This window comes from Mus caroli, chromosome 3, assembly GCF_900094665.2.
Source record: "Mus caroli chromosome 3, CAROLI_EIJ_v1.1, whole genome shotgun sequence".
Classification (NCBI taxonomy): Eukaryota; Metazoa; Chordata; class Mammalia; order Rodentia; family Muridae; genus Mus; species Mus caroli.
This window is the reverse complement of record NC_034572.1, coordinates 60,543,473-60,567,146: the sequence shown is the minus strand read 5'-3', so window position 1 is coordinate 60,567,146 and position 23,674 is coordinate 60,543,473. Positions and strand designations below refer to the sequence as shown.

The 23,674-nt window shown below is 39.4% G+C and overlaps 1 protein-coding gene across 1 annotated transcript in view; it reads right to left on the bottom strand.

The window, feature by feature from the left end:
- Nucleotides 1-19,652, bottom strand: part of Rsrc1 (arginine and serine rich coiled-coil 1) — a 350,502-nt gene extending 330,850 nt beyond the window's left edge. The window contains exons 1-3 of the mRNA XM_029475535.1: nucleotides 19,373-19,652; nucleotides 10,796-10,991; nucleotides 8,788-8,913 (exon numbers count right to left, since the gene is read on the bottom strand). Coding sequence (XP_029331395.1) covers nucleotides 8,788-8,913; nucleotides 10,796-10,991; nucleotides 19,373-19,652 — 602 coding nt within the window. The remainder of the gene's footprint in view (nucleotides 1-8,787; nucleotides 8,914-10,795; nucleotides 10,992-19,372) is intronic.
- Between the last annotated feature and the right edge of the window lie 4,022 nt (nucleotides 19,653-23,674).

Below are 23,674 nucleotides of genomic sequence, written 5' to 3'. Positions count from 1 at the left end.
CCATTGGACTTACAAACTTTATATGCCCCAGTACAGAGGAACGCCAGGGCCAAAAAGTGGGAGTGGGTGGGTAGGGGAGTGGGGGGGAGGGTATGGGGGACTTTTGGGATAGCATTGGAAATGTAAATAGGAAAATACCTAATTTAAAAAAAAAAAAGTCGGTCTATTCAGCAGCAGGAAGGCAGAAGAACAGTTTTAAGCATATAAGCACTAAACATCTGAGCACCCAAATACATGTAGCAAATATTCACAAAGATGACATGAGAAATATTAGTAACAACAGTAGGAGATTTTATTACAGTTTTATTTGCTTATTTTGCGTGAGTATGTTTTGGCATGTGCATATCACATTACACATGTGGCGGTCAGAAGACAACTTGAGGAAGTTGGCTTTTTCCTTCTACCATGTGGGTCTCAGGGATGCAACTCAGGTCCTCAGGTCTGAGAACAGACTAGACAGTTAACCTTGACCAGTTAAGCCATCTTATCTTGCCAGCCCGGCAGAGATTTCAATGCCCCATTTTCAATAATGAATAGAACTTTTAGTATAGTGTATATAAATATGTATATATGGGTATATGTGTGAAATAAACCATGATGTATTTACCATTCAGAAATAAAAAGTAACAAGTACTAATACAGTAATGAAAGCATTATAATAAATAGATGAGGGCATATGCAAAATATCACTACTATATAATTTTACACAAAATTCTCCAGTAAAATGCAGTAAGATTCATACTACAGAATACTGTTCGACAATCAAAAGACATGATTATCAGCATACATAATAACTCTCAAAAGTATTATAGCTAATAAAAAGCCTTAATGAAAATGTATATAGTCATGACTGCAGGCACATGAAATTAATCTATTCGATAAAAAAACAAAACTGTCGTTCCAGCTCAGTTGGCAAGCAGGAATTAAGAAAAGTTATAAGTGAACTGTCAGGTCTATTATTTTGAAAGGTATATACCGCCTTGCTGTCTGAGCCAGAGTCCTGAGCAGACCTTGGGTGGGAACTTCGCAGCCAGTCCCACAACACTCAGAGGAAGCCCCAATCCCAAGCACTCTAACACGCCCAGGATCATAGGATCAGAGGTGAGGAGGATACAACATCTGCATCAACACCAGGACCAGCAGGACCCAGACACCCAGGAACTCCACCCAACCAGTGGCACAGATTTCTTCGGGACTGTGACAGTGCCCTGAGCAGACCTTGGGCCCAAACTCCTTAGCCAGTCCCAGAACATGCAGAAGCAGCTCCACTCCCAGGTGCTCCAACATGCCTAGGACCACAGGATCATAGGATCCCAGAATACCAGGAGCTTGGTCACACCAGTATCTCAGGGTCCCAGAGACAGCTTTACCCCCAGGAGCTCTGACAACCCAGGACCTCGGGAATCACAGGATCACAGGATCACAGAGACAGCTGAACTCTGAGGAGTTCTGGAACAACCAGGATCACAGGAAGGACAGGCTCCAGTCAGATATAGCAAGGGCAGGTAGCACTAAAGATAATCAGATAGCAGGAGGCAAGCTTAAGAGCATAAACAACAGAAACCAGGTTACTTGGCATCATCAGAACCCAGTTCTCCCACCATAGCAAGTGCTGGAACCACCATCACACTGGAAAAGCAAGATTAGGATCTAAAGGCACTTCTCCTGATGGTGATAGAGGACTTTAAGAAGGACATAAATAACTCCCTTAAAGAAATACAGGGGAACACAGGTAAACAGCTAGAAACCCTCAAAGAGGAAACACAAAAATCCCTTAAAGAATTCCATGAAAACAAAATCAAACAGGTAAAGGAAATGAACAAAACCATCCAGAATCTAAAAATGGAAATAGAAACAATAAAGAAATCACAATGGGAGACAACACTGGAGATAGAAAACCTAGGAAAGGGATCAGGAGGCATAGATGCAAGCATCACCAACTGAATAGGAGCTAGAAGAGAGAATATCAGGTGCAGAAGATAACCATAGAAAACATTGACACAACAGTCAAAATGCAAAAAAACCAAAAGCTCCTAACCCAAAACATCCATGAAATCCAGGACACAATGAGAAGGCCAAACCTAAGGATAATAGGTATAGAAGAGAGTGAAAATTCTGATCTGAAAGGGCCAGTAAATATCTTCAACAAAATTATAAAAGGAAACTTCCCTAGAGTAAAGAAGGAAATGCCCATGAACATACAAGAAGCCTATAGAACTCCACATACATTGGACCAGAAAAGAAATTCCTCCCGTCATATAATAATCAAAACACCAAATGCACTAAACAAAGAAAAAATATTAAAAGCAGTAAGGGTAAAAGGTCAAGTAACATATAAAGGCAGACCTATCAGAATTACACCAGACTTCTCACCAGAGACTATGAAAGCCAGAAGATCTTGGGCAGATCTCTTACAGGCTCTAAGAGAACATAAATGCCAGCCCAAACTACTATACCCAGCAAAACTCTCAATTACCATAGATGGAGAAACCAAGGTATTCCATGACAAAACCAAATTTACACAGTATCTTTCCATAAATCCAGCCCTACAAAGGATAATAGATGGAAAACGCCAACCCAAAGAAGGAAACTACACCCTAGAAAAAGCAAGAAAGTAATCTTCTTTCAACAAACCCAAAAGAAGATAGCCACACAAACATAAGAACACCTATAACAACAAAAATAACAGGAGGTAACAATTACTTTTCCTTAATATATCTTAACATCAATGGACTCAATTCCCCAATAAAAAGACATAGACTAACAGACTGGATACATAAACAGGACCCAGCATTTTGCTGCATACAGGAAACACACCTCAGTGACAAAGACAGACACTACCTCAGAGTAAAAGGTTGGAAAACAATTTTCTAAGCAAATGGTCCTAAGAAACAAGCTGGAGCAGACTTTCTAATATTGAATAAAATCAATCTTCAACCAAAAGTTATCAAAAAAGATAAGGAAGGATACTTCATACTGGTCAAAGGAAAAATCTACCAAAATGAACTCTCAATTGTGAACATCTATGCTCCAAATGCAAGGGCATCTACATTCATAAAAGAAGCTTTGCTAAAACTCAAAGCACACATCATACCCCACACAATAATAGTGGGAGACTTCAATACCCCACTCTCAGTAATGGACAGATCATGGAAACAGAAACTAAACAGAGACACAGTGAAACTAACAAGTGATAAACCAAATGGATTTATCAAGTATATATAGAACATTTCATCTTAAAACAAAAGAATATACCTTCTTTTCAGCACCTCATGATACCTTCTCCAAAATTGACTAAATTCATTGGTCATAAAACAGGCCTCAACAGACACAAGAAGACTGAAATAATCCCATGTACCCTATCAGAGCACCATGGACTAAAGCCAGTCTTAAATACCAACAAAAACAATGGAAAGCACACATACACATGGAAGTTGAACAACATTCTACTCAATGATAACTTGGGCAAGGAAGAAATAAAGAAAGAAATTAAAGGCTTTTTAGAATTTAATGAAAATGAAGACACATCATATCAAAACTTATGGGACACAGTGAAAGCAGTGTACTAAGGGGAAACTCATAGCTCAACAAAAAGAAGTACATATACCCAAGAGGAATAGACTGCAGGAGATAATCAAACTCAGGGCTCATCAACCAAATAGAGACAAAAAAAATTATACGAAGAATCAGCCAAACCAGGAGCTGGTTCTTTTGAGAAAATTAACAAGATAAATAAACCCTTAGCCAGACTAACCAGAAGGCACAGAAACAGTATCCAAATTAATAAAATCAGAAATGAAAAGGGAGACATAATAAGAAAATATATCTTAAAATAATTATTCTGTTGGTTGAATATTAACAGTTGAAAATATTAAAATCATGTTCTACAAACATCATGGAAATATTATTGATAATTTTTCTCACTGTGCTTGAAATTGGCATTTTCTTAATACTTCAAAGAGTTTTTGCTATTTTGAAATTTTTAAAATATACTTACTGATAAAATAATTTCTCTCCTAGAAACACTGATAATCTTTCTTAAGTAAACTGACTGTTAAACAATATACATAGATATACAATGCATTTTAAATATTCTCTCACTATGTCAGGTGGTATCAAATAAGGGCTTTTGAATATATTTCTTAATGGTTCATTTTTAATATTTTATGCTTTTTTACTATGCTTAACTCCCAAAGAATATTTTGTATGTTTTGAAACAATTTAGCATTCAACATTAGACATAGGATCCTCAGCTATAGACAGCATTAAATATTCCTTGATATTTTTATGGTATGAAAGGATATGAATATAAAAGTTGAACAATTTTTATGTAGTATTTGATTCTCAAAATGCTCCATTTTATTAATATGTTTGATGTATAAAATTCATTTAAATAATTAAAAAATTTATGAAAAAATATATAAGTAAATGAATGAGTAAGGTGTATATCTTTGTCAAGTTCAACAAATGTATGTGTAGAACTGTACACTGTAAAATTATAAATTTTACCACAGAAGAAAAAGGTTTCAAGTATTTTTTCAAAGAAAAATTTGTGAAATATTGATGCTATGATTAGATACTAAAATATTTCAAAGGAATATATACATATGTCTGAAACAATGGATGAAATTTTAGGATGAATTAATGCACAGAGAGGAAGAAATAAATAGGAATGTGATAAATCAAATAGAAAGTTAATGAAAATGTCTAGGTAGTGAATATGAGTATTCAATATCAAATTACATCAACTTTGATACATATTGAAAATTTTAGCATCTTGGAGGAAAAAAGTCCACTGAATATAATTAAGCAGAAATTTCAGGAAAATTTGTAGCTGTAAACACTTTTCTGTTTTTGTTGTTGTTGTTGTTTTCAGAGACAAGGTTTCTCTGTGTAGCCCTGGCTGTCCTGCAACTGACTGTAGGTCAGGTTGGCCTCATAGATCTGCCTGTCTCTGCCTCCTTAGTGCTGGAACTAAAGGTGTGTGCTGCCATGCCTGGCCTGCATTAAACGCTTTTATCAGCAGAAGATATACATAGAAATATAAATTAATTACCAGATCACAAGCTAGTAATCAAAAGGGCTTGGAAGATGGTTCAGTGGTGGTACTTATGCCAAGCCTGCATTCAGTCACCGGAACTCATAAAGAAAATGAAGCAGTTCTCTGAGCTCTATAAACACACCACAGCACAAACATGTTTACATGTATACACACACACATACAAATGTATTCTTAATTACAAAATTAAATAAATACAAATAAAATACAGAGGGGACTAGAGTGATAATTCAGTGGTTAGGAGCACTGTCTGTTCTTCCAGAGGACCAGGATCAATTCCCAGCAACTACATGGCAGCTCACAACCATCTGTAACTTTAAGATCTGACACTCTCACACAGAAATACATGCAGATAAACAATGCACATAAAGTAAAAATAAATAATTATTTTTAAAAGTACAGAATAGGAAATGAGAATAAAAGAAATAACTTAGAAAACAGAATAATAGAAGGCATAATTAGGCAAAGTCTACTTTTTATCTGCTTGTTTTTGAAGTAGTCCAGTGTAGCCGAGGTTTGTCTCAAACTTGCTATAGCTGAGTATGACCTTGAATTGCTGACTGTCCTGCCTCTGCCTCTTTCGTGCTGGAATTATAGATAGTAGGCATGTAGTAGCCATGCCTTGCATTTCTTCTTTTAATATTATTTTAGATGTATTTATTTATTTTCTATATGAGTGCTCTATCTGCATGTACACCTGTCTGCCAGAGGAGGCGTCACAGTCCATCACAGATGGCTGTGAACCACCATGTGGTTGCTGGGGACTGAACTCTGGACGGTCGGCGCTCTTAACTGAGCCATCTCTTCTGTCCACATTTTTTCTTTTAAATTTAGGTAATCTGCCAGATAATTTAGATAAGAAAACAGTTGTAATAACAAGTTAATGAAAGAGAAAAGGAAAATAAGGCCTGAAGTAAAAGAAAAGCCTGAAGTCGCCAGAGGGCACTTTGCAGACCTCTAGGCACTTATTTAAAATCCACATGAAATGGATGATGTACTAGACAAAAACATTTATCAAAAGGAAATCAAAGGAAATAGAATATTCAGGCTGTACAATTTCTGTTAAAGAAATCAAGAAAGTTATTATATATGGCACTGAGCCCAGAGGGTTTCCTGAATATACCAAAGCTTCAAATAGCACAGTCCCAATAATCCAAAACTATTCCTGGGCATTGAAATGAAAGGTGAAATTCTGAGTTCTCTTTGTGAAGAAATGGAAAACAATGTAGGTAATAAATTTAATAAGGCAGTACAAAGAAGACGAATATAACACATAAATATCAATGTAAAAGTATGAAGTTATAAAAATCAGAGATCAGAAGCTCATATGACACCAAGAAAACAACAAATGTTCATCTACTGAGGTTCACCCCACACGCAACATGGTTCCTTAGGAGATCTGGAGGTGACCACCATTTCTGCTCTGGATGAAAAGGCTTCAAGAAAATTCAACACTCAGCACCCATTTCTGAAGAGGGAAGAAGGTGACAGGCAAGCTCTTAAAACAAAAAAGTATACATGCTATAAGCCTCGAGATAGAAGAAATACAAGACTTTTTTTTTTCTCAGTAAAATCACAGAAAAAAAATATGTGTATCATTTCCAATGCTGAGAAGTTAATAATCCTAGAAATTAAAAGCAATAAAATCAGATAGCAGAAAGATGAAAGAATGAGAATGAAAAGGCAAAACTGCTTGTATTTGAGATGAGCCCTGGAGATGCACACATGAAGTGGCACAATAAAAGGACTGGGTAAGAAAGGACACAGATTTCATACATAAACGTAACAAGTAGTCATCCTATGCACAGAAAACTCCATGTATAATAACAGTAAGAACTTAAACTACTTTGGGATGACTTTAGCAAGATATGAGCAAAAAGTTATATGAAGAAAACAGTCCTTATAAAAATTAAATAAAACCTAGAGTCTACTCTAAAATAAAACTTAGCATGATAAAAGTGTCAACTGTCCTTAGCTTTTAAATGTGATAAAATCTGACTAAAAATAACACCAAGCTTTTATTATAGAAACTAGGCAAGTTAATAGCAAATTTATATCATATGAAATGTTAACAGTTAAAAGAAAGGAGAAAATATCCCTACTCAAAATTAAACTATGCTATAAAGTCTCTATGACTGGAGGTATAGTACCTAGATATAAAACCAAGAAACACACCCATGAATTCTAATTAAAACTTAGGTCACAATATTCATAACTGTTTAAATCAGAAACTACATGTGACGTTCAAAAAAAAGTATGAGCTATATTTGACCTGGGGAGAAAAGATAGACATTTATTAAAAAAAAATTTTTTTTAAAGAAAAAGAGAATTAAGTGTTATGTAAAACTCAACATTAAAGAGTTGGAAGAATTTTCAAAGCAGAGATGATGGCAAAAAAGAGAAAAAAGTGCTGGGGTTATGGAAAAAACAAAACAAAACCAACCCTAGGAAGACTGGAGCACATACAGAAAACAACAGCGTGTTATACACAATAGTTTATATATGTGATAAATAAGAAGCAGAGGTGGACAATGTCAATACAGAAATCCAGAACAGCTAAACATTGTAGGCTTCACTGCAATTAAGCTTCATATGCAATGAGAATTATCTATTTTATTTCCATTACGCTATCGTGAACCCCTAGTTAGATCCTAAAACTATACAGAGCTAACAGAGACAAGAAGCAATCTTTAAATCACTGTGTTTATTCTTTCATTTATCCCATTACTCTTCTGTCTAAAAACTCTCAGTGTCTAAGAACTTCTAAATCCCTTTTTTCTCAATCCCCTCAATACTGTGGTCCTACTCTACTGATGCACATTTTCTACCATTGTCCAAAATAGCCAACTCCTCACACTATCCCTACACTACCCCTGTACGCAAAGCTAGAAATGCAGGAGTGATGCAACACACATTAGTCTGCTCAGGCTGCCACATATACAAAGCAAAGTACCACAGTACACACAAGTTTATTGTCTTGAGTTTTTTTGACTGTAAGTTCAAGATCAAAGTGCCAGACAGTTTGGTTCCCTGTGAGAACTGTTTTCTGTCTTATAAATGGCAACCTTTTCACTATGCCCTCCCATAACACCCTTTGAGCAGAAATGGAAAGATCTCTCTTCCTTCTCTTCTCTTATTAAAGTGTATGTGTCTGTCTGTGTATATGCCACTTATGTGCATGTATCTCAGTGCTGGGGTTACAGGTGGTTATGAACTACACTTTTAGCTGCTGAGCCATCTCTGCAGCCCCTCACTTCCTCCTCTTAAAGGCCAAGAGCATTATCAGATGGAGACCACAAAAACAACCTCACTTAAACCTTCATTACTTCTATAAAAGCCTGATCTACAAACAGACAGAACAGGGGTAGAAGTCTTAACAAATTTTGAAAAGACATAAATGCTCAGTCCATACTGAGCACAGCACGTTTGTTCTAAACCTGGATAGTTTGCAACTCCTATTCTTCCCTCTTCAAATACTTCCACCATCATCCAGAGAATGAGAAGCTGCAGCCAGAAACAAATACAAGAGACATGAGTGAAGCTACACTCAACAACCCAGCTCCTATAAACCCATGAGATAATGACAGCTAGATGAGCAGGGTCCAATGAGAAAAGAGAGCTGCCATCTGAAGCCAGGAGAACTGGAGAACCCAGGGAAGTGAAGCTCCTGCTGCTCCGAGCCATGGACCTGGGAGGAGCTGGACCAGCGTGAGTACTCCTGCACTTACCTTCTGGTTCTGCTTTTTGACCGAGACCTTTGAACTCTATAGGGTTTCCCTCGGCCCCTGGAACGACTGCGACTTCTTTTCCTTCTGGAGCCATAAGAAGAGCTGCTGCTTGATCTGCGCCTGCGTCTGAAACAAACCATAATCAAGCATCGCTGCAGTCAGAGTTTTAGTTGTAAGTATTAAAAAGAAAACTAAGCCTGTCTTATCCTTGTGTTTCATTCTTTCCTCAATGAAAACAGAATAAATAAGCCAGGACTCAAAGGGAGGGACCTTAGATGAAATGCTCAACAGTAGGGAGAGGGAACTTATAGAGCCTGCCACCAGCAAAGGCAGGACATCAAGAGAGGGATGGGGTTCCCATCCCACAGTCACATTTCTGACCCATAATTGTTCCTGTCTGAAAGAATTACAGGGATGGAAATGGAGAGGAGCCTGAGGAAAAGAAGGTCCAGCAATAGGCCCAAAGTGGGATCCAGCTCAAGGGGAGGTCCAAGGCCTGACACTATTACTGAGGCTGTAGAGCACTCACAAAAAGGAACCTAACATGACTGCCCTCTGAAAGACCCAACAAGCAGCTGAAAGAGTCAGATGCAGATATTTGTACCCAACCAATGGACAGAAGCAGCTGAGCCCTGTTGTTGAATTAGGGAAGGCTGAAAGAAGCTGAGGAGAAGAGCGACCCTGTAGGAGGACCAGCAGTCTCAATTAATCTGGACCCCTGAGATCTTTCAAACACTGAACCACCAAACAGACAGCATACACCAGTTGATATGAGGCCCCCCAACACACATACAGTAGAGGACTTCCTGATCTGTGTTCATTCAGAGATGATGCACCTAACCCTCAAGAGACTGGAGGCCCCAAGGAGTTTAGAGGTCAGGTGAGGGCGGGGGCAGCCACATGGAGACGGGGTTCGGTGGGGAGGAGGTGGGGTGGGGAATGGAATATGGAGTGTAAAAATAAATTAAAAATAAAATTAAAATAAATAAATAAATAAATAAATGGTTATGGATCTCCAACAGCCAGACAGATGACTCACAGATGGACTAGCAACAAGACATTATGGGTCACAGTAGTATCTAATCTTTCCAAATATCATCAAATAATGCAAGAACAATACCAATTTCTACTTGCCTACATAGAGAGACAAAGGATGATAAGCCTGCCTGATAAGAAGAAAATGGGGGGGTGGAGAAACCCAATGGGGTTGGGAACCTAAGAACCTAACTACTCAAAGAAAATTATTTGATCCAATAAAATTAAAATACAAAAATTGATGGCTTCTCAAGAACTGCTGTATAATACAAATGAGCTAGCTGGTCCTGGTGGTGAAGGCAATGAGTGAGCTGGCCCTGGAGGCAGGAGAACAGGAGAGCTGGCCCTGTGCCTTGGTGGCTTTGATGCTGGGTGAGCTAGCTCAGGTAATCCATTAGAACTTGCCCTAGGAGCATGGGTGTGGGAGAGATGGCAGGCTCACCGACTCAGCTACCACCCAGGCCCAGATCCTGGGCTCTGAGTTGGTCTATCCCAACAACTCCCCTATCTATGAACTGTTAGAGAATGTGAAGGGGCTAGTCCTGAAGATCCAAATTACAGGATCTCCATGACACAGGGCAACAACAGGATGTCCAAAAGGAGTCCTGGGGAGGACCCAATATTGATAGTATAACAGAAGTCAGAGGCCTCGAACCAGACCAATGACTCATTGCAGTGAGTATTTGTGAGTGGACAAAAGGGTATACTATGTGACATTGTGACATACTATAACTTCCATGACAAGATTTTTTGGGCTTTGTTTTTGGTGGGTTCTTTTGTTTGTTTTATTTCTATTCTTATTTTTTACTTGCTTTTGGGAGAAAGGTTGCAAAGGTAGAGAACAGACATGAAGGGACAGGGAGATAAGTGGGATTAGGGTGCATGACAGGAAATTCACAAAAAAACAATAAAAAGTTAAAATAGCAACAACAACAATGCTATCCAGACAATGGAACAAATTATGAGCATTGACCTTCTCTCATAAGAATGCGAGCGAAGCTGGCGGTCTCTAGACCAGGACCTTGAGTCGGACCTGGGCCTCCTCCCACCCTTCTTGCGGCTGTATGTCCTGCTGTCTGAAGAGCTGCTTGAAGAGGAGCGCCTCCGGTGTTTCTTTTTTCTCTTGCTTCTGCTTTCCTCTTCAGTGTCTGAAGACCGGCGTCCCATTTCTGTAAGAGTACAATAAAGAAAATTCCTAACTTAGTAACACAACAAACGAAATTCAAAATACAAAATTTTAAACTTTTTAGGAAAAAACTTAACTATGCCCCTTAAGTTGGCTGTAAACTCCTGGATGCAACGGATTTTTCTCCCACGCCTCTAGAGCAGCTAGAACTATTGGCGTGTACCACCATACCCCCATACCCAGCTACATCTCAAGACTTTTTAAACTAACATGTGCTTGGCTCTTTTTACTAGCCCTGTTTAACACAATCTTCTAGCACATCAGTGTCCTTTTTACACATGCTGACCAACTTACATTTGCACCAATCCTAAAGAAAGCTCATTATATCAATTTCTGGACAGTTCAAGTTGTTCTCATCATTAACTATATGACATTTTGTTTAGTAATTAACCATCTAATCCTCCATTTTTATACTCTCTGAAGATGAAAGGCATTTTAGAGTTATATTTTCCAAGCTGAGTTCTAAATATTTAAAGGTTTTTTTGATATTTTATTTATTTTTAGGTATATAAATGTTTGCCTGAACATATGTCTGTTTACCACATGAATCAAGTGCCCATGGAGGCCAAAGACAGTTAACAGATCCCCTGGAACTGGAGTCACAAATGGTTGCGAGCCACCACGTGGGTGCTAGGAATTGAACCCAGGTCCTCTGGAAGATCTATGCTCTAACTGCTGAGCCATCTCTATACACCCTGAGTTCTACAGAGAAAAACTCATCAGTCATTATGGAAGCATGAGATGAAACAATGCACTACTGTCATCCACTTGTGAAACCGAGAGAAGTAATGTCAACTGAAGTTCCAAACTTGATGGTTATTGAGCAGTCAACCAGCTCTTTACACACAGCTAGCTTGGTGTGAGTCTTTTAGAAATCATTCAGCAATTTAATTTAAAAAAAAAAAATGTTGATGCTTTTTTGACAGCATAATACTACTTCTAGAAATATATCTGAAATTTTTATTAAACAAAAGATAAATGCACGGGCTTGGTACGTAACTTAGTTGGAAAACTGCTTGTCTAGCCAGTAAGAAGCAGTAGGTTCTCCAGCACTGCATAGTCTCTGAGTGTTGGTGCAGGCCTATAATCCAGCACTTGGGAGGTGGAGGCAGAGAATTACAAGTTTAAGATCCTCCTCAGCTACAGAGATAGAGACCAAGGCTAGCTAGTCTGGGATACACAATCCTGTCTTGAAGGAGGAAGGAAGGAAGGAAGGAAGGAAGGAAGGAAGGAAGGAAGGAAGGAAGGAAGGAAGGAAATTATGAAGGCCTTATTACAGCAGCATCATTATTATTGTTGTTATATATGGAGAAGCTATAAGAAAACATGTACACAGAAATAAAAATTAAAATGAACGTGTAGTAATATTACTTGAAAAACAAAAAAGGAGAATAACTCCTTCTAAGGATTTCCAAATGCAAGAATGATTCAGAATGCTTCCCTCTAAAAGAAAACAACAGCTCCTTCTAGACCCAACCACAAGCAGGCATAATAGCATAACTGAATGTGGCTAATGAGAATCAACCACACCTGAGCAGATACAGTAACACGTACCCCACCATAAACCCAGTCTCCACCCAGCATCACAACAGTCAAAACTGCCCTTGTCTGCATGATGGATACTGCATAGAAGGGTAGCCCCAAAATAACCAGTGCCACAGCCCAGGATCTACATTTTGCTTTCTTTTTCCCTCTTTTGCTTTTTGCTTTTGTTTAGTAAAGACAGGTTCTCACTATGTCACCCCAGGTGGCCTGCAACTCACAATGTAGACCATACTGGCCTGTAACTCTCAAAGAGATCCATAGGCCTCTACCTCCAAGTGCCAGGATTAAAGGAGGTTCTACCACTAGCAGCTTCAACTTTGCTTTCAGTACTTTGATCTGAATTCCTAAGCCCTCCTCGCCAGAGGTAAGTAACAGTACTAAACTGTAATTGAAATAAATATAGTTTCAAAATAGAAAACGTAACTTTTCTGAAGACTTTCTACGTAGTTATGTTTCTAATATAAAAAAGAAAAAAACAAAAATAATGTCAGATTTTAATATTTAGGAATTAGCTAATCAGAGCCTGTGTTACTATAAGGAAGCCTCGAGTTTCTCATGTGCAATACTTTCTTGATAAAGTACTAGTTAACTTAAAACATCATAAATAAAAAACAGAGATTAATTCTAAGCAATAATTTAAATCAAATGTCATAACTTCCTTTAGTAATTATTCAAAATAAGTTAAATATGACCATATGCAAAATAATGTATTAAATTACTGATTTGTTTGAGAATTTTTAGATAATCCAGGACCCCTGAGGGGATTTCAGTGTTAATATTTCTATTAGGACAAATTCAAAACATTAAAAATATTTACCTAGAACCAGAGTTAAAGATTTGTAAATAGAGTTTCTTTACATTATTTTGTTAGTATTGTATTATGTGTACGATGTGTGTGGCCAGGTAAGCACTTAGTGGACATGAGGAGGTGAGGAGAGCACCTCTGGGGAGTTCATTTTCTCCTTTCCCCATGGGTGGTGGGACTCAAAGTCCTCAAGTACTCAAGTCACATGTCCAACACAGTACAATTCTACAGAACTCTGTGAGCCCTTGGGTTTCAAACTTTAAGGAAATCACTAATATCCCTTAGCAAACTTTAAAACTTGAAACCAGCCCTGAATTAAAAATTTGTGTGTGTGTGTGTGTGTGTGTGCATGTCTATAAAGTACACAGCTACATATAGTCAAATACATATACACACATATATAATACATTTATAGGTTTATATGTATGTATGTATTACATCTGCATTAAATATCCCTGCATATGTATATAATTTTAAGTATAAAAAATACCCAATTTAGTGATGATAATATTTTCTTATTTCTTGGTTCTTTCTGTCTTTTTTCTTTGTTTTGTTTTCACCTTAAGAATTTACACAAACTGGCATGTGTGGTAGGTAGTATACATTTTTAATAGACAATCAGGAGGCAGAAGCAGGTAGATCTCTGTGAGTTTGAGCCCAGCCTAATTTGCATAACACCACCGTTCAGGTCACCAGGGGCACTGCAGAAGAGCAACTGTGTCTCAAGAGCAAAACAAAAAATGCATTAAGTTTTCTTTTCCACATTTAAACTAAAATGGTTTTTTATTAGGTCTTTTATACTCTCATTCAAAAATACTGAAACGCCAGGATTTTATATTCTTATTTAAAAAGTTCCAGACATAGTGGCACAAAACCTGTAATCCCAGCATTTGGGAGATAGAGGCACAAGGATTTCCACAAATTGGAGGCTAGCCAGGACTAACATAAACAAATAAATAAATCTGGAGAACCACTAAAGAAAGACAAAAGTAAGTTCACAAGGATGAAGGAGCTAGAAGACATCTCAACAGTGGTGATGCAGAGCTGGCTTCAACTCCAGCACATGGGAGGTAGGCAGAGCTCTGGGGGTTCAAGGACACTCTGGTCTACACAGCTGGTTCCAGGACTAGACAAAGAAACAAAAACAAACAAACAAACATGCAAAAATAACAAGAAAGAGGTGAGGGGAGGGAGAGAGGAAGGGAGGGAAGGAAGGAGGGAACTAGAAGACAACAGGGAACAGCAGACAAGATGAATTGATGACATTTTAGCAAATGAAAAACTGATGGACCCAGAACTACAAAAATTGAATACTAAGCAACTTGCAGATAATTTCAACAAGAAAAAAGCCATCTCATGCAACAAAAATCACAATGAATCAAGAATCTGAACATCAGATACCACACAGGTGCAGTAGGGTATGAAGCTAAGCACACAGAAGTGATTGAATTTCTGTACAAGAAATATTGTCCAGTTCCCTTCGCCATGCTCTCTGGCCAGGTGATTAGCCCTCTCCAACTCCAGCAGGGCAGTGGTATATTGAATGGGGAGCACAAGGGCTAAGAGTTCACTTTCAAAAAAAGCAGGGAAGGCCCAGCGATACCAAACTAAAACTACAGCCAAATGTACATCCTTGGATGGCAATAAGATCTCTATAAAAAGTGAACAGTACCCAACGGTCCCAGGAAGAGATGGCAAACTCCCACCTACCCACCCTGTAACACAGGCCACAGCTGACAAGTTCACACAGTAAACGTTTTTCTATAAAGTTCCTCTCTGTTAACCTTTTAGAAAATACACAGGGCTGGAGAGATGGCTCAGTGGTTAAGAGCACCGACTGCTCTTCTGAAGGTCCTGAGTTCAAATCCCAGCAATCACATGGTGGCTCACAACCATCTGTAATGACATTTGACGCCCTCTTCTGGTACATCTGAAGACAGCTACAGTGTACTTAAATATAATAATAAATCAAAAAAAAGAAAGAAAGAAAGAAAGAAAGAAAGAAAGAAAGAAAGAAAGAAAGAAAGAAAGAAAGAAAGAAAATACACAAAAGAGAGCCAAATAGGCAAAGACGCCTCCGTGAGGAGGACAAGGAAGACTAGCTCGGTGTTCAGCACATTGCTGGAGTCTGTGAGGCACTGGATGAAGGACGCAGCACATACAGCAAATCTACACAACAGCCAGAAAGTAGAAAACAGAAAAACAAGCAGCTCAGAGTAAAGTGGAAACATACAGAGAAAAATAACAAAAACTTCTAGAACAAAAACTCATTAATATCTTCAGGTAGGTAATGAAAAGATGTCCCAGCAAGCAATGGGAAACTGTTCCAAGGACAGGAGAGAGCTTCGTTTAAATAAATGACAGACAAGATAGGGTTGGAAAAGGTCAAACACTCACAGAAGGTGAAAGAAAATGAGACAAACATGAAAAATCTGAAAACTTTAAAATAAAAGGAGAGAGAGAGAGCAATCCAGGAAATCCAATATCCAACTGATAAAAATGCCGTTACCAGAAAAAAAGAAAAAAAAAAAAAGAAACAGAAATGAGGGGGAAAAGCATCAAAGGATCTCGAATAAGTAAATAAATAAATAAATAAATAAATAAAATGCATTTCTCCCAAGTACCTAGACAGTAAAATTTTTAAAAATAAACACAGACTAGGGTATAACTTAGGAAAAAAACCTCAAAGACACTAAAGATGTTACCTAGTATACAGAAAGCCCTTTGAACCCAAACAAGGAAAAGCAATAATTATCAGGCACCAAGAATAAAGAGATCTCAGATAATTCCAAAGAGTCACAAAATAAAACAAAGGAAAGCATAATTAAAAGCACAGGTTTTTCAAGTAGCCACAAAGGAAATTCACCTTCCAATTTCTGAAAAACTAATTCCAACTTTAAATCTCTTTCCATTTACCTTACCAAATCAGTGGTCTAGAGTGAGATTAGAAAAAAAGATATTTTTTAGAAATGCAAGTTCTCCTAATGACATCTCATGCTCACCCTTCTTCAGGAAGTTTCCAAAGCAGTGCACTTTTCCAGGAGGAAAGCGAGACACAACAAAGTCGACAGAGTCAAATGGTGAGCAGCCTAACACTCAAGATGGGTGACCACCTCAGGATGAGAGCTAACCTAAGTTAAGAGATACATCAGTGGATAGTATGAAAGTAGTCCTTGCCTTCCAAGGTATTAAATTCTAGTGTATCAACAGCTCCCAAAAGAGAGAGCCCAAGGACCCTTAGAGTCAGGAAATCCAAGAGGTAAAATTATTTTCATTATAATATACAAACATGACCTTTTGTGATGGTCTGAATTTCTGCAGGAATGAAAGCATAAGCAAACTATACTAGGGTCATTACATTCTTTCCTAGTCCCCACCCACTTTACATCCCACTGGAGTCTCAGTAACATTCTTGATAGGGCCAAGAATCTTGCTAAGTGGTAGAAAACTTGCCCAGCTCCTATAAAACCAAGGTTCAATCTCCAGTCTACCAACAGCACACAGCGCGCACACACATACACACACACACACAAAATGTTCTTGGAAACAGAATGAAAATTATGAGATTTATTAAATTTCAATAAACACAATATCTATTATACAGTGAAGAGTGCTGGCTGTCCTAAAAACCTGTGTGACTGAGTTGCAAGCTGAACTAGCTGCTCTTATTATAAAACATGCTTCTTACTGTAAGGCTGCCAACAGATGATCATTTGGCAGCCTTTTTCCCAGACTAAATAAATATAGCCTTTTACAGCGAGGAAAATTAACAGTATTTGTCACCAATTATAAAATGCAGCTCTTCATGGAAAGATCTGAATTTTGGACAGTTTGTATCTGCCTAGTACTCAGATTTCCTTTTTTCTAGGATCAGAGGCAATATTAATAAAAGTGAATGCTTGATATACAATAAAGGATGCCAACATTTGACAGACACATCTAACTCAGTGAACCAGTATTTTCCAATTGCCAAGGCATATCCTTAATAAGGATAAAACAAGCAGTTATTATGTTTCAGAAAACGGGCAATTAGTTTAAGAGAACAAAGGTTCACAGAGGACATGGCAGTTTATAAGTACTTCAGCATAGTGTTTCATTAAATAATGAAAACAGAATCTTTGATCCTGGGTACATGCCCCCTCCTCAATAAAAGGTAGAAAAGTAAAATGGCCGAGTGTGGTGGCACATGCTTACAATCTCATCAGGCTACACAGCAAGTTCAAGACCACCCTGAGCTGCCAGAGACACTGGAAAAAACAAAACAAAAAGTAAAACTGGGATGAACACTATTTAACATACTATGAAATCCAGAAACAGAGAACCATCCAAAGGAATTGTAAAACAGAGGCAAAAATTCAGCTATAACAAGGCAAAATTCAAAAGAAAAAGAATTCTGTCAAAACACCGCTGTTAAGACTGACATATGATGAACTCAGACACTAGGGCACATGCACAGGGCCCACACAGGTCCAAACCAGAAAGGGTACCAGCATCGAGGAGGAGTGCTCCAGAGGTGCTCCCATCCCCAACAAGAAGTCATCTCCAATCAACAATTGCTGGAAAAGGAACAATTAGTTCCCAAGGGTACACAAACCACACTTAAGGGCAGGCTCCATGTCCTGCAGTAGATGGCCAACATAAAACAAACACTGAGATCTTTTTGGAAACTTTTTTTTTTTTGTCTCTTATTGCTTTGTTTGGTCATTTTTGTAAACCATACTGATCTTTTGCTTGTATATTATGGTTTCCAATGTTGAGGTTTTATGAAGTGTGTGTGTGTGTACATTTCTCATGCTTTCTTAGTTTCCTTTTTCTTTGTTTGTTTGTTAGTTTGGGAGATGAGGGAAAAACCATCATCAGAATATACTGTATACAGCCGGGCATGGTGGCACACGCCTTTGATCCCAGCACTCGGGAGGCAGAGGCAGGCGGATTTCTGAGTTCGAGGCCAGCCTGGTCTACAGAGTGAGTTCCAGGACGGCCAGGGCTACACAGAGAAACCCTGTCTGGAAAAACAAAAAACAAAAAACCAGAATATATTGTATACAAATAACATTATTTTCAATTAGAAAAAAACTACTGTTGCAACAACGTTCTGTAGATTATTTAGTGTCTCTTTTTAAACTAACAAATCACAGGACTTCCTTTCCATATTCCGGGAGTGAAACCAGAAGAAAGTTATCTGTAAATGCACTACAACAACCCTACGACAACCCATTCACATCACAACTCTCCACGATGAATATGTAGAGACTGGGTCAGCGAGGCCAATTAACAGACAAGTGCCAGCTGCCTTTGTCTTTTTCAGCTCCAGACATTTTTAGCCTTCTTATTGAACATACCGTCATAAAGTGCTACCTCTTAGCAAGAAATCTCCTTTGCCTGCAAAATATTCATAAACTCTAAGACTGGAGAAGCTCTCAAAGGAGAGCTGCTTTCCCCACATGGTTGTACCTGTCACATCTGCTCCACTCCTTAAAACCTGAAAACTCTACGTAGCTCCTTCACTGGGAGCTTTTACATCTAAGTTCAAAGATGACAACTCGAATACCTTCATATGCCAGCACATGATGTGTGAATTTATTTAACAACCTAGTACTTAGTAGGGACAAAACTGGGCTACTGGTTTTCCCCCCCTCAATAAGCATCTTAAATACAACCCAGAAATTACATTAATAATAACCTAAAATCGAGGGCAGACAACATCCGTTGTAACTCCTGAGAATGGTGAGTTCAGGAGTTAACTATCTGGTCACATGACCAAAAGTCTAGAAGGTAAATTCACAGACTGTTTAAAGTGATGTGTGTATATTTCAAGACAGGAAGGGTTTGTCTAACCATGTATTCTCTCTCCAGCCAACAAGCACCCGATAGACAGGAGAGGGGGTGGGGATTCCGTGCACACTTAGCCACAGCCTCCCCCTCGCTCCGACTACCTGGAGGAGGTGAGAGTGAACCTGGCTAAAAAGGAAGGACGAGAATCCGAGGAATGGCGATCGAGGACCGGGGGCTACCTCTCCACATCAACTCCACACTGTAGGCCAAGCCTGGGGCCTGCGGCCGCTCGCCACCCGCGACCACTCCAGCGACCCCCTCGCCCAGAGCCAGCAGGCTGGGACCCTGCAAGGTGCGGGGCGCATGCGCACGGCTCCAAACCGCACGCCGCGGGCCCCGGCCCAACCTTCGGCGAGCTCCTGGCCACAGACTGCGCCAGGCCCCACGCCGCCTCCCACGGAGCTGGGCCTCGCTACGCCTCCTTCGCGGGCGCCGCCCCCAAGCTCTGGACGCCGGCATCACCTGGCTCGACCTTCGGGTTCGCACCTCCCGACGTGGGGACCTGGAACCCCCTCTTCTAACCACGGCGCCACCGGCGTCCTCAGAACTTGCTTCAATTTAAGCTCAGCGCCTTCCTGGTTCCAGCACCAGGCAGCTTCAGCCGAGCTGTCGAGTGCGTCGATGCAGGCTGCTGGGCCATTAGGAATGCCGAGCGAGTGGATTGTCATGCCGCCAATTTTTTGTTTAATGTTTGTTTTGCGTGTTTGCATAATTGGATTTTCTTATTCCCCAAAAGCAATAAAGGTGGTACTATGGGATGTTACTGCCTTAGTATTCGCCGTTATCGTCACAGATAATCAGCAAACATCTACATCTTAAGAAGTTATGTTTAAGACATCCGCGTAGAGCAAAATTGGTTAGTTCCTGTTGAGCGAGGTGGAAATTCGCCCAACAATAATAAATCATGGGAGTGTGTCTGCATAGAGTCGTGTGTGATTAAATTGTAATGATTTATTTGCAAAAAATACATTAAAATCGGTGTTTTTTTTTTTCCTGCCATGAAGGTGAAGGCATTCACGGATTGGGAGCAATTAGTTTCTCCTATTAAAGAAACTGTTAGATAGGAGGAAGAAATCTGCCCGATGGGAGAAGGTTCCTCTAGAAGAGAAAGTAAATGGGTAGATTTATTAGAAAGAAAGAAAGAGAGAGAGAGAGAGAGAAGTTTCTATTACCGAAATTAAAGAAACGTGGCATTTTCTGTAACATAAAATATTTTCCTTGTATGACTTTTCTTTCATGATTTAGTATAAGGAAACAAAAATGAGGAGATATACAAAATATTAACTTGGATTTCGGCCTACTGTTAGCTAGATACCAAGGTTCAGATTTCCACAGACATTTGAGATGGAACTCACTTCCAGTATAGGTTTATTCCTGGAAAGTAACTGGACCTTAACTGGCCAGTTTTGAGGGACTCTTTTAAAACAAAACTGCAACACTACATGTTTGTTTTAAATAATTCAAAAACTGGGGGAACTCTTGGGGGTCCTGATTATTTTTATATATGTCCATATGCTGTCTCCTGAGTTTTTTTTATATCTGTCCATAGGCTGTCACCTGAGTTTTAAAGTCAATGTTCCTTTCAAAACTTTGACAAAGTAAAATAAAATAAAGGCTTTGAACTGTCTTATCTCAGGAAAATATTTGCTGTTTGGTGAAACACCATACTTCATAGCTTTTATTAATACAATTTCCAAACTTTTAATTTCTTAGAACTGAAACTTCCTAAAAGAGGGACTATTGGGGATGGGGAGAAAGGGAGTGGGGGGATATAAGAGACTAACAGAAGAGGTGTATGTTTCCATATGTGGAAAATTCATAAAGAAAACCATACAATTATATGCTAATAAAATTTTTAAATTAAACTTCCTTTACACAAGTGGGAGATTTATCATTGCTTTATCTACCACCCCTGTAGTTAGAATGAGTCAAGAAGATGAAATAATAGAGAAATCTATTGGTTCAAATTACACGATAATCATGCCTGATCTTTCTCTGGTTACCTTTAAAGTGGTCATCTTTCTAGTACAGAAGATGGCATAAGAGTTTGTATTTAAGTCGTGTGCTTAAAAGGATGAAGAAGCGTCTGGGGGTCTCCTGATCTCTTATCAGGCTTCTAGCAGGGGTTATTTGGGAGGTGTTTATGAATATGTATTTCATCATAGAGGTTGAAAGCTACTGAAACACCATGTCAACTTAGTGGATCCCATTACTAAATGATCTTTTTAAACAGTTTCACAAAAGAGTAAAATTCTGTGATTATTCTCCCAGAATTCCAGTGTTACAGATAGCAGACCAATGCTCAATGTGACATTGCTCCTAAATTCATAGAAGTTAGGAAGTGTTAAGGTTTTGAGTCTTGTGAAATAATAAAAGCAAGAGTTCATCTATGTCGATAATACCTAAATGTTGAATGCAATCGCTGTTAACCAGGTAAAGGTATGCCTTTGTCCTAAAAGCAGGGTGGGAAATGTTCCTAGAAGGAAGGATAATGTCAAAGAAAAAGTAAAGCAACATTTCTGATAAGCTTTATTTTCATGTCCTTTAAATGTGCAATGTAGTTAGTATTACAAGAAGTTATGGAACGTCTTAAATTACACTTAAATTCTCGACTGCGAACCCATTGTGTACCACAATTCTGTGTTCTCTTTACCAATGTTTTAGGTTGTTTTGGTGGAACTTCTGAAATTTTTTGCTAAGTGTGTTTTGTTGTTCTAATCAATAAGTAGAAGATATACATATTAATGGCCTGTAACCGCTTTCATTTTTACTGAGTACTGGATCCAAGAGACCGAAAAACATTATCTTTTCGAATCAAACAAAACTCATTAATATTCAGTATACTGAAAATGCCCCCCCAAACTGCCACTTAAAGAGATATATTTGTTTACATATTCAAGTAAATGTCACATTTCATATGTAAACATTCTTTTGTGTGCCTAAATAAGTATTTGCATAGCTACAAATCACACAGCAAGCCGTGGCTTAGAGGAGACAGCCGTGTCGTCCCCCCCCCCATATAATTAAGAGTTTTTATAAAATAATTGTCAAATATACAGTTTTTAAGTTATAAATCAGAAAGAGAATTGTTTTCCCCCCTCCAACGAGCGAATCTTTTTTTAACAGTCCACGGTAAACAAAAATTAGTCGAGCGACAAGCAACGTCAGTAATTTTTTTCCGCAGAACTCAAAAAGTAGTCATCTTTTGTTTTTCAGAATTAGGAAATCGAACTAGAATGCCCCCCCCAAGATGCTAAATAATTAAGGGCAGGGTGCAGGGAGTTGATAGGAAAAAGGGCAAGAACCCTTAGACCTCATAGAGAAAATCGAAATGGAACTGCGCCTGACCGGGCTGTAAGAAAATACCTTAAGACCGAATCTGGCAGAGAACAGCTGCTCAGGAAACAAGTTAAATCGACCAACCCCTTCTAGCGGGATGTGTCTTTATGGGAGTCAGCTTTGACTCCAAAGTAGTAGAGTGAATTACAGGGACCAGTACTCAGTGAGGCTGGCTGCGCGTTTGGAAGATCCTAAAAGGAGGTGAAGCCTTCCGAGGAGCTGCAGTGAAGCCCCATTCGCAGCAGGCGCGTGAAGCCAGGATGCACCGCTGTGCAGCTGCAGCGGCTTGGAGCAAGAAAGGGTGCAGGAACGGAATACTGGAATGGTTGCTAGGCCTATTAACCATAGAGAGCCCGATACTGGGCCAGAGACCAGGGGTCATCATTGTAGGGTCGAGCAGTTGGGATGCCCACCCAGAGCGAGGCTGTAGGGTCGGGTACTCTCTGAGGATACCCACTGACTCTGATTGCAATGCACTTGTCAGTTTCCTCTTGGCCCCGCCTCCGAGAAGTCTATCCAGTTCCCCAGTGTTTTACTAAGTCGTGACACCAACGCAAAATCCACGCTTAATTAAATTAATTAGGGATTCTTGTCAATCCTGGATTAATGGCCAAGAGCACCAGCGGCCGAGGCTATCAGAAAACCCGACCGCTGAGGACCTGCCTCCTCTCCCCGCCCCCTCTGGTCCCCTGCTCGCCCTCCCTCTCCAGCCCGGTGGACTCCAGCCTGGATCCTCCATCCTCAATATTCATATTCATATTCATTCTCTCTCTCTCTCTCTCTCTCTCTCTCTCTCTCTCTCTCTCTCTCTCTCTCTCTCGTCCCCACTCCCTCTCCTCCCCACCCCAGGTAGTGGCGCTCCTGCTACCCGCGAAGGGGTTCACTAGGAGTTGCGAGGGGAGGTAATTTACTCAGAACAAGAGGCCCGCCTTTAGGAAGTATAAATAGTGAGACTTCAAGAGCTGCGTCGCTATCAGATCTGAACTCTCCGCAGGAAGAATTGTCAAAGATCTTAACATTGAACACGCGCACTCCGGCAGGGAAGCATCAGTTCCCATTTCCCTCTGGCGGCCCCCGCCCCTTCCCTCCTCCCCCCTCTCCCCCTTTACCCCCTCCTTCCTCCTCCTCCTCCTCGTCCTCCT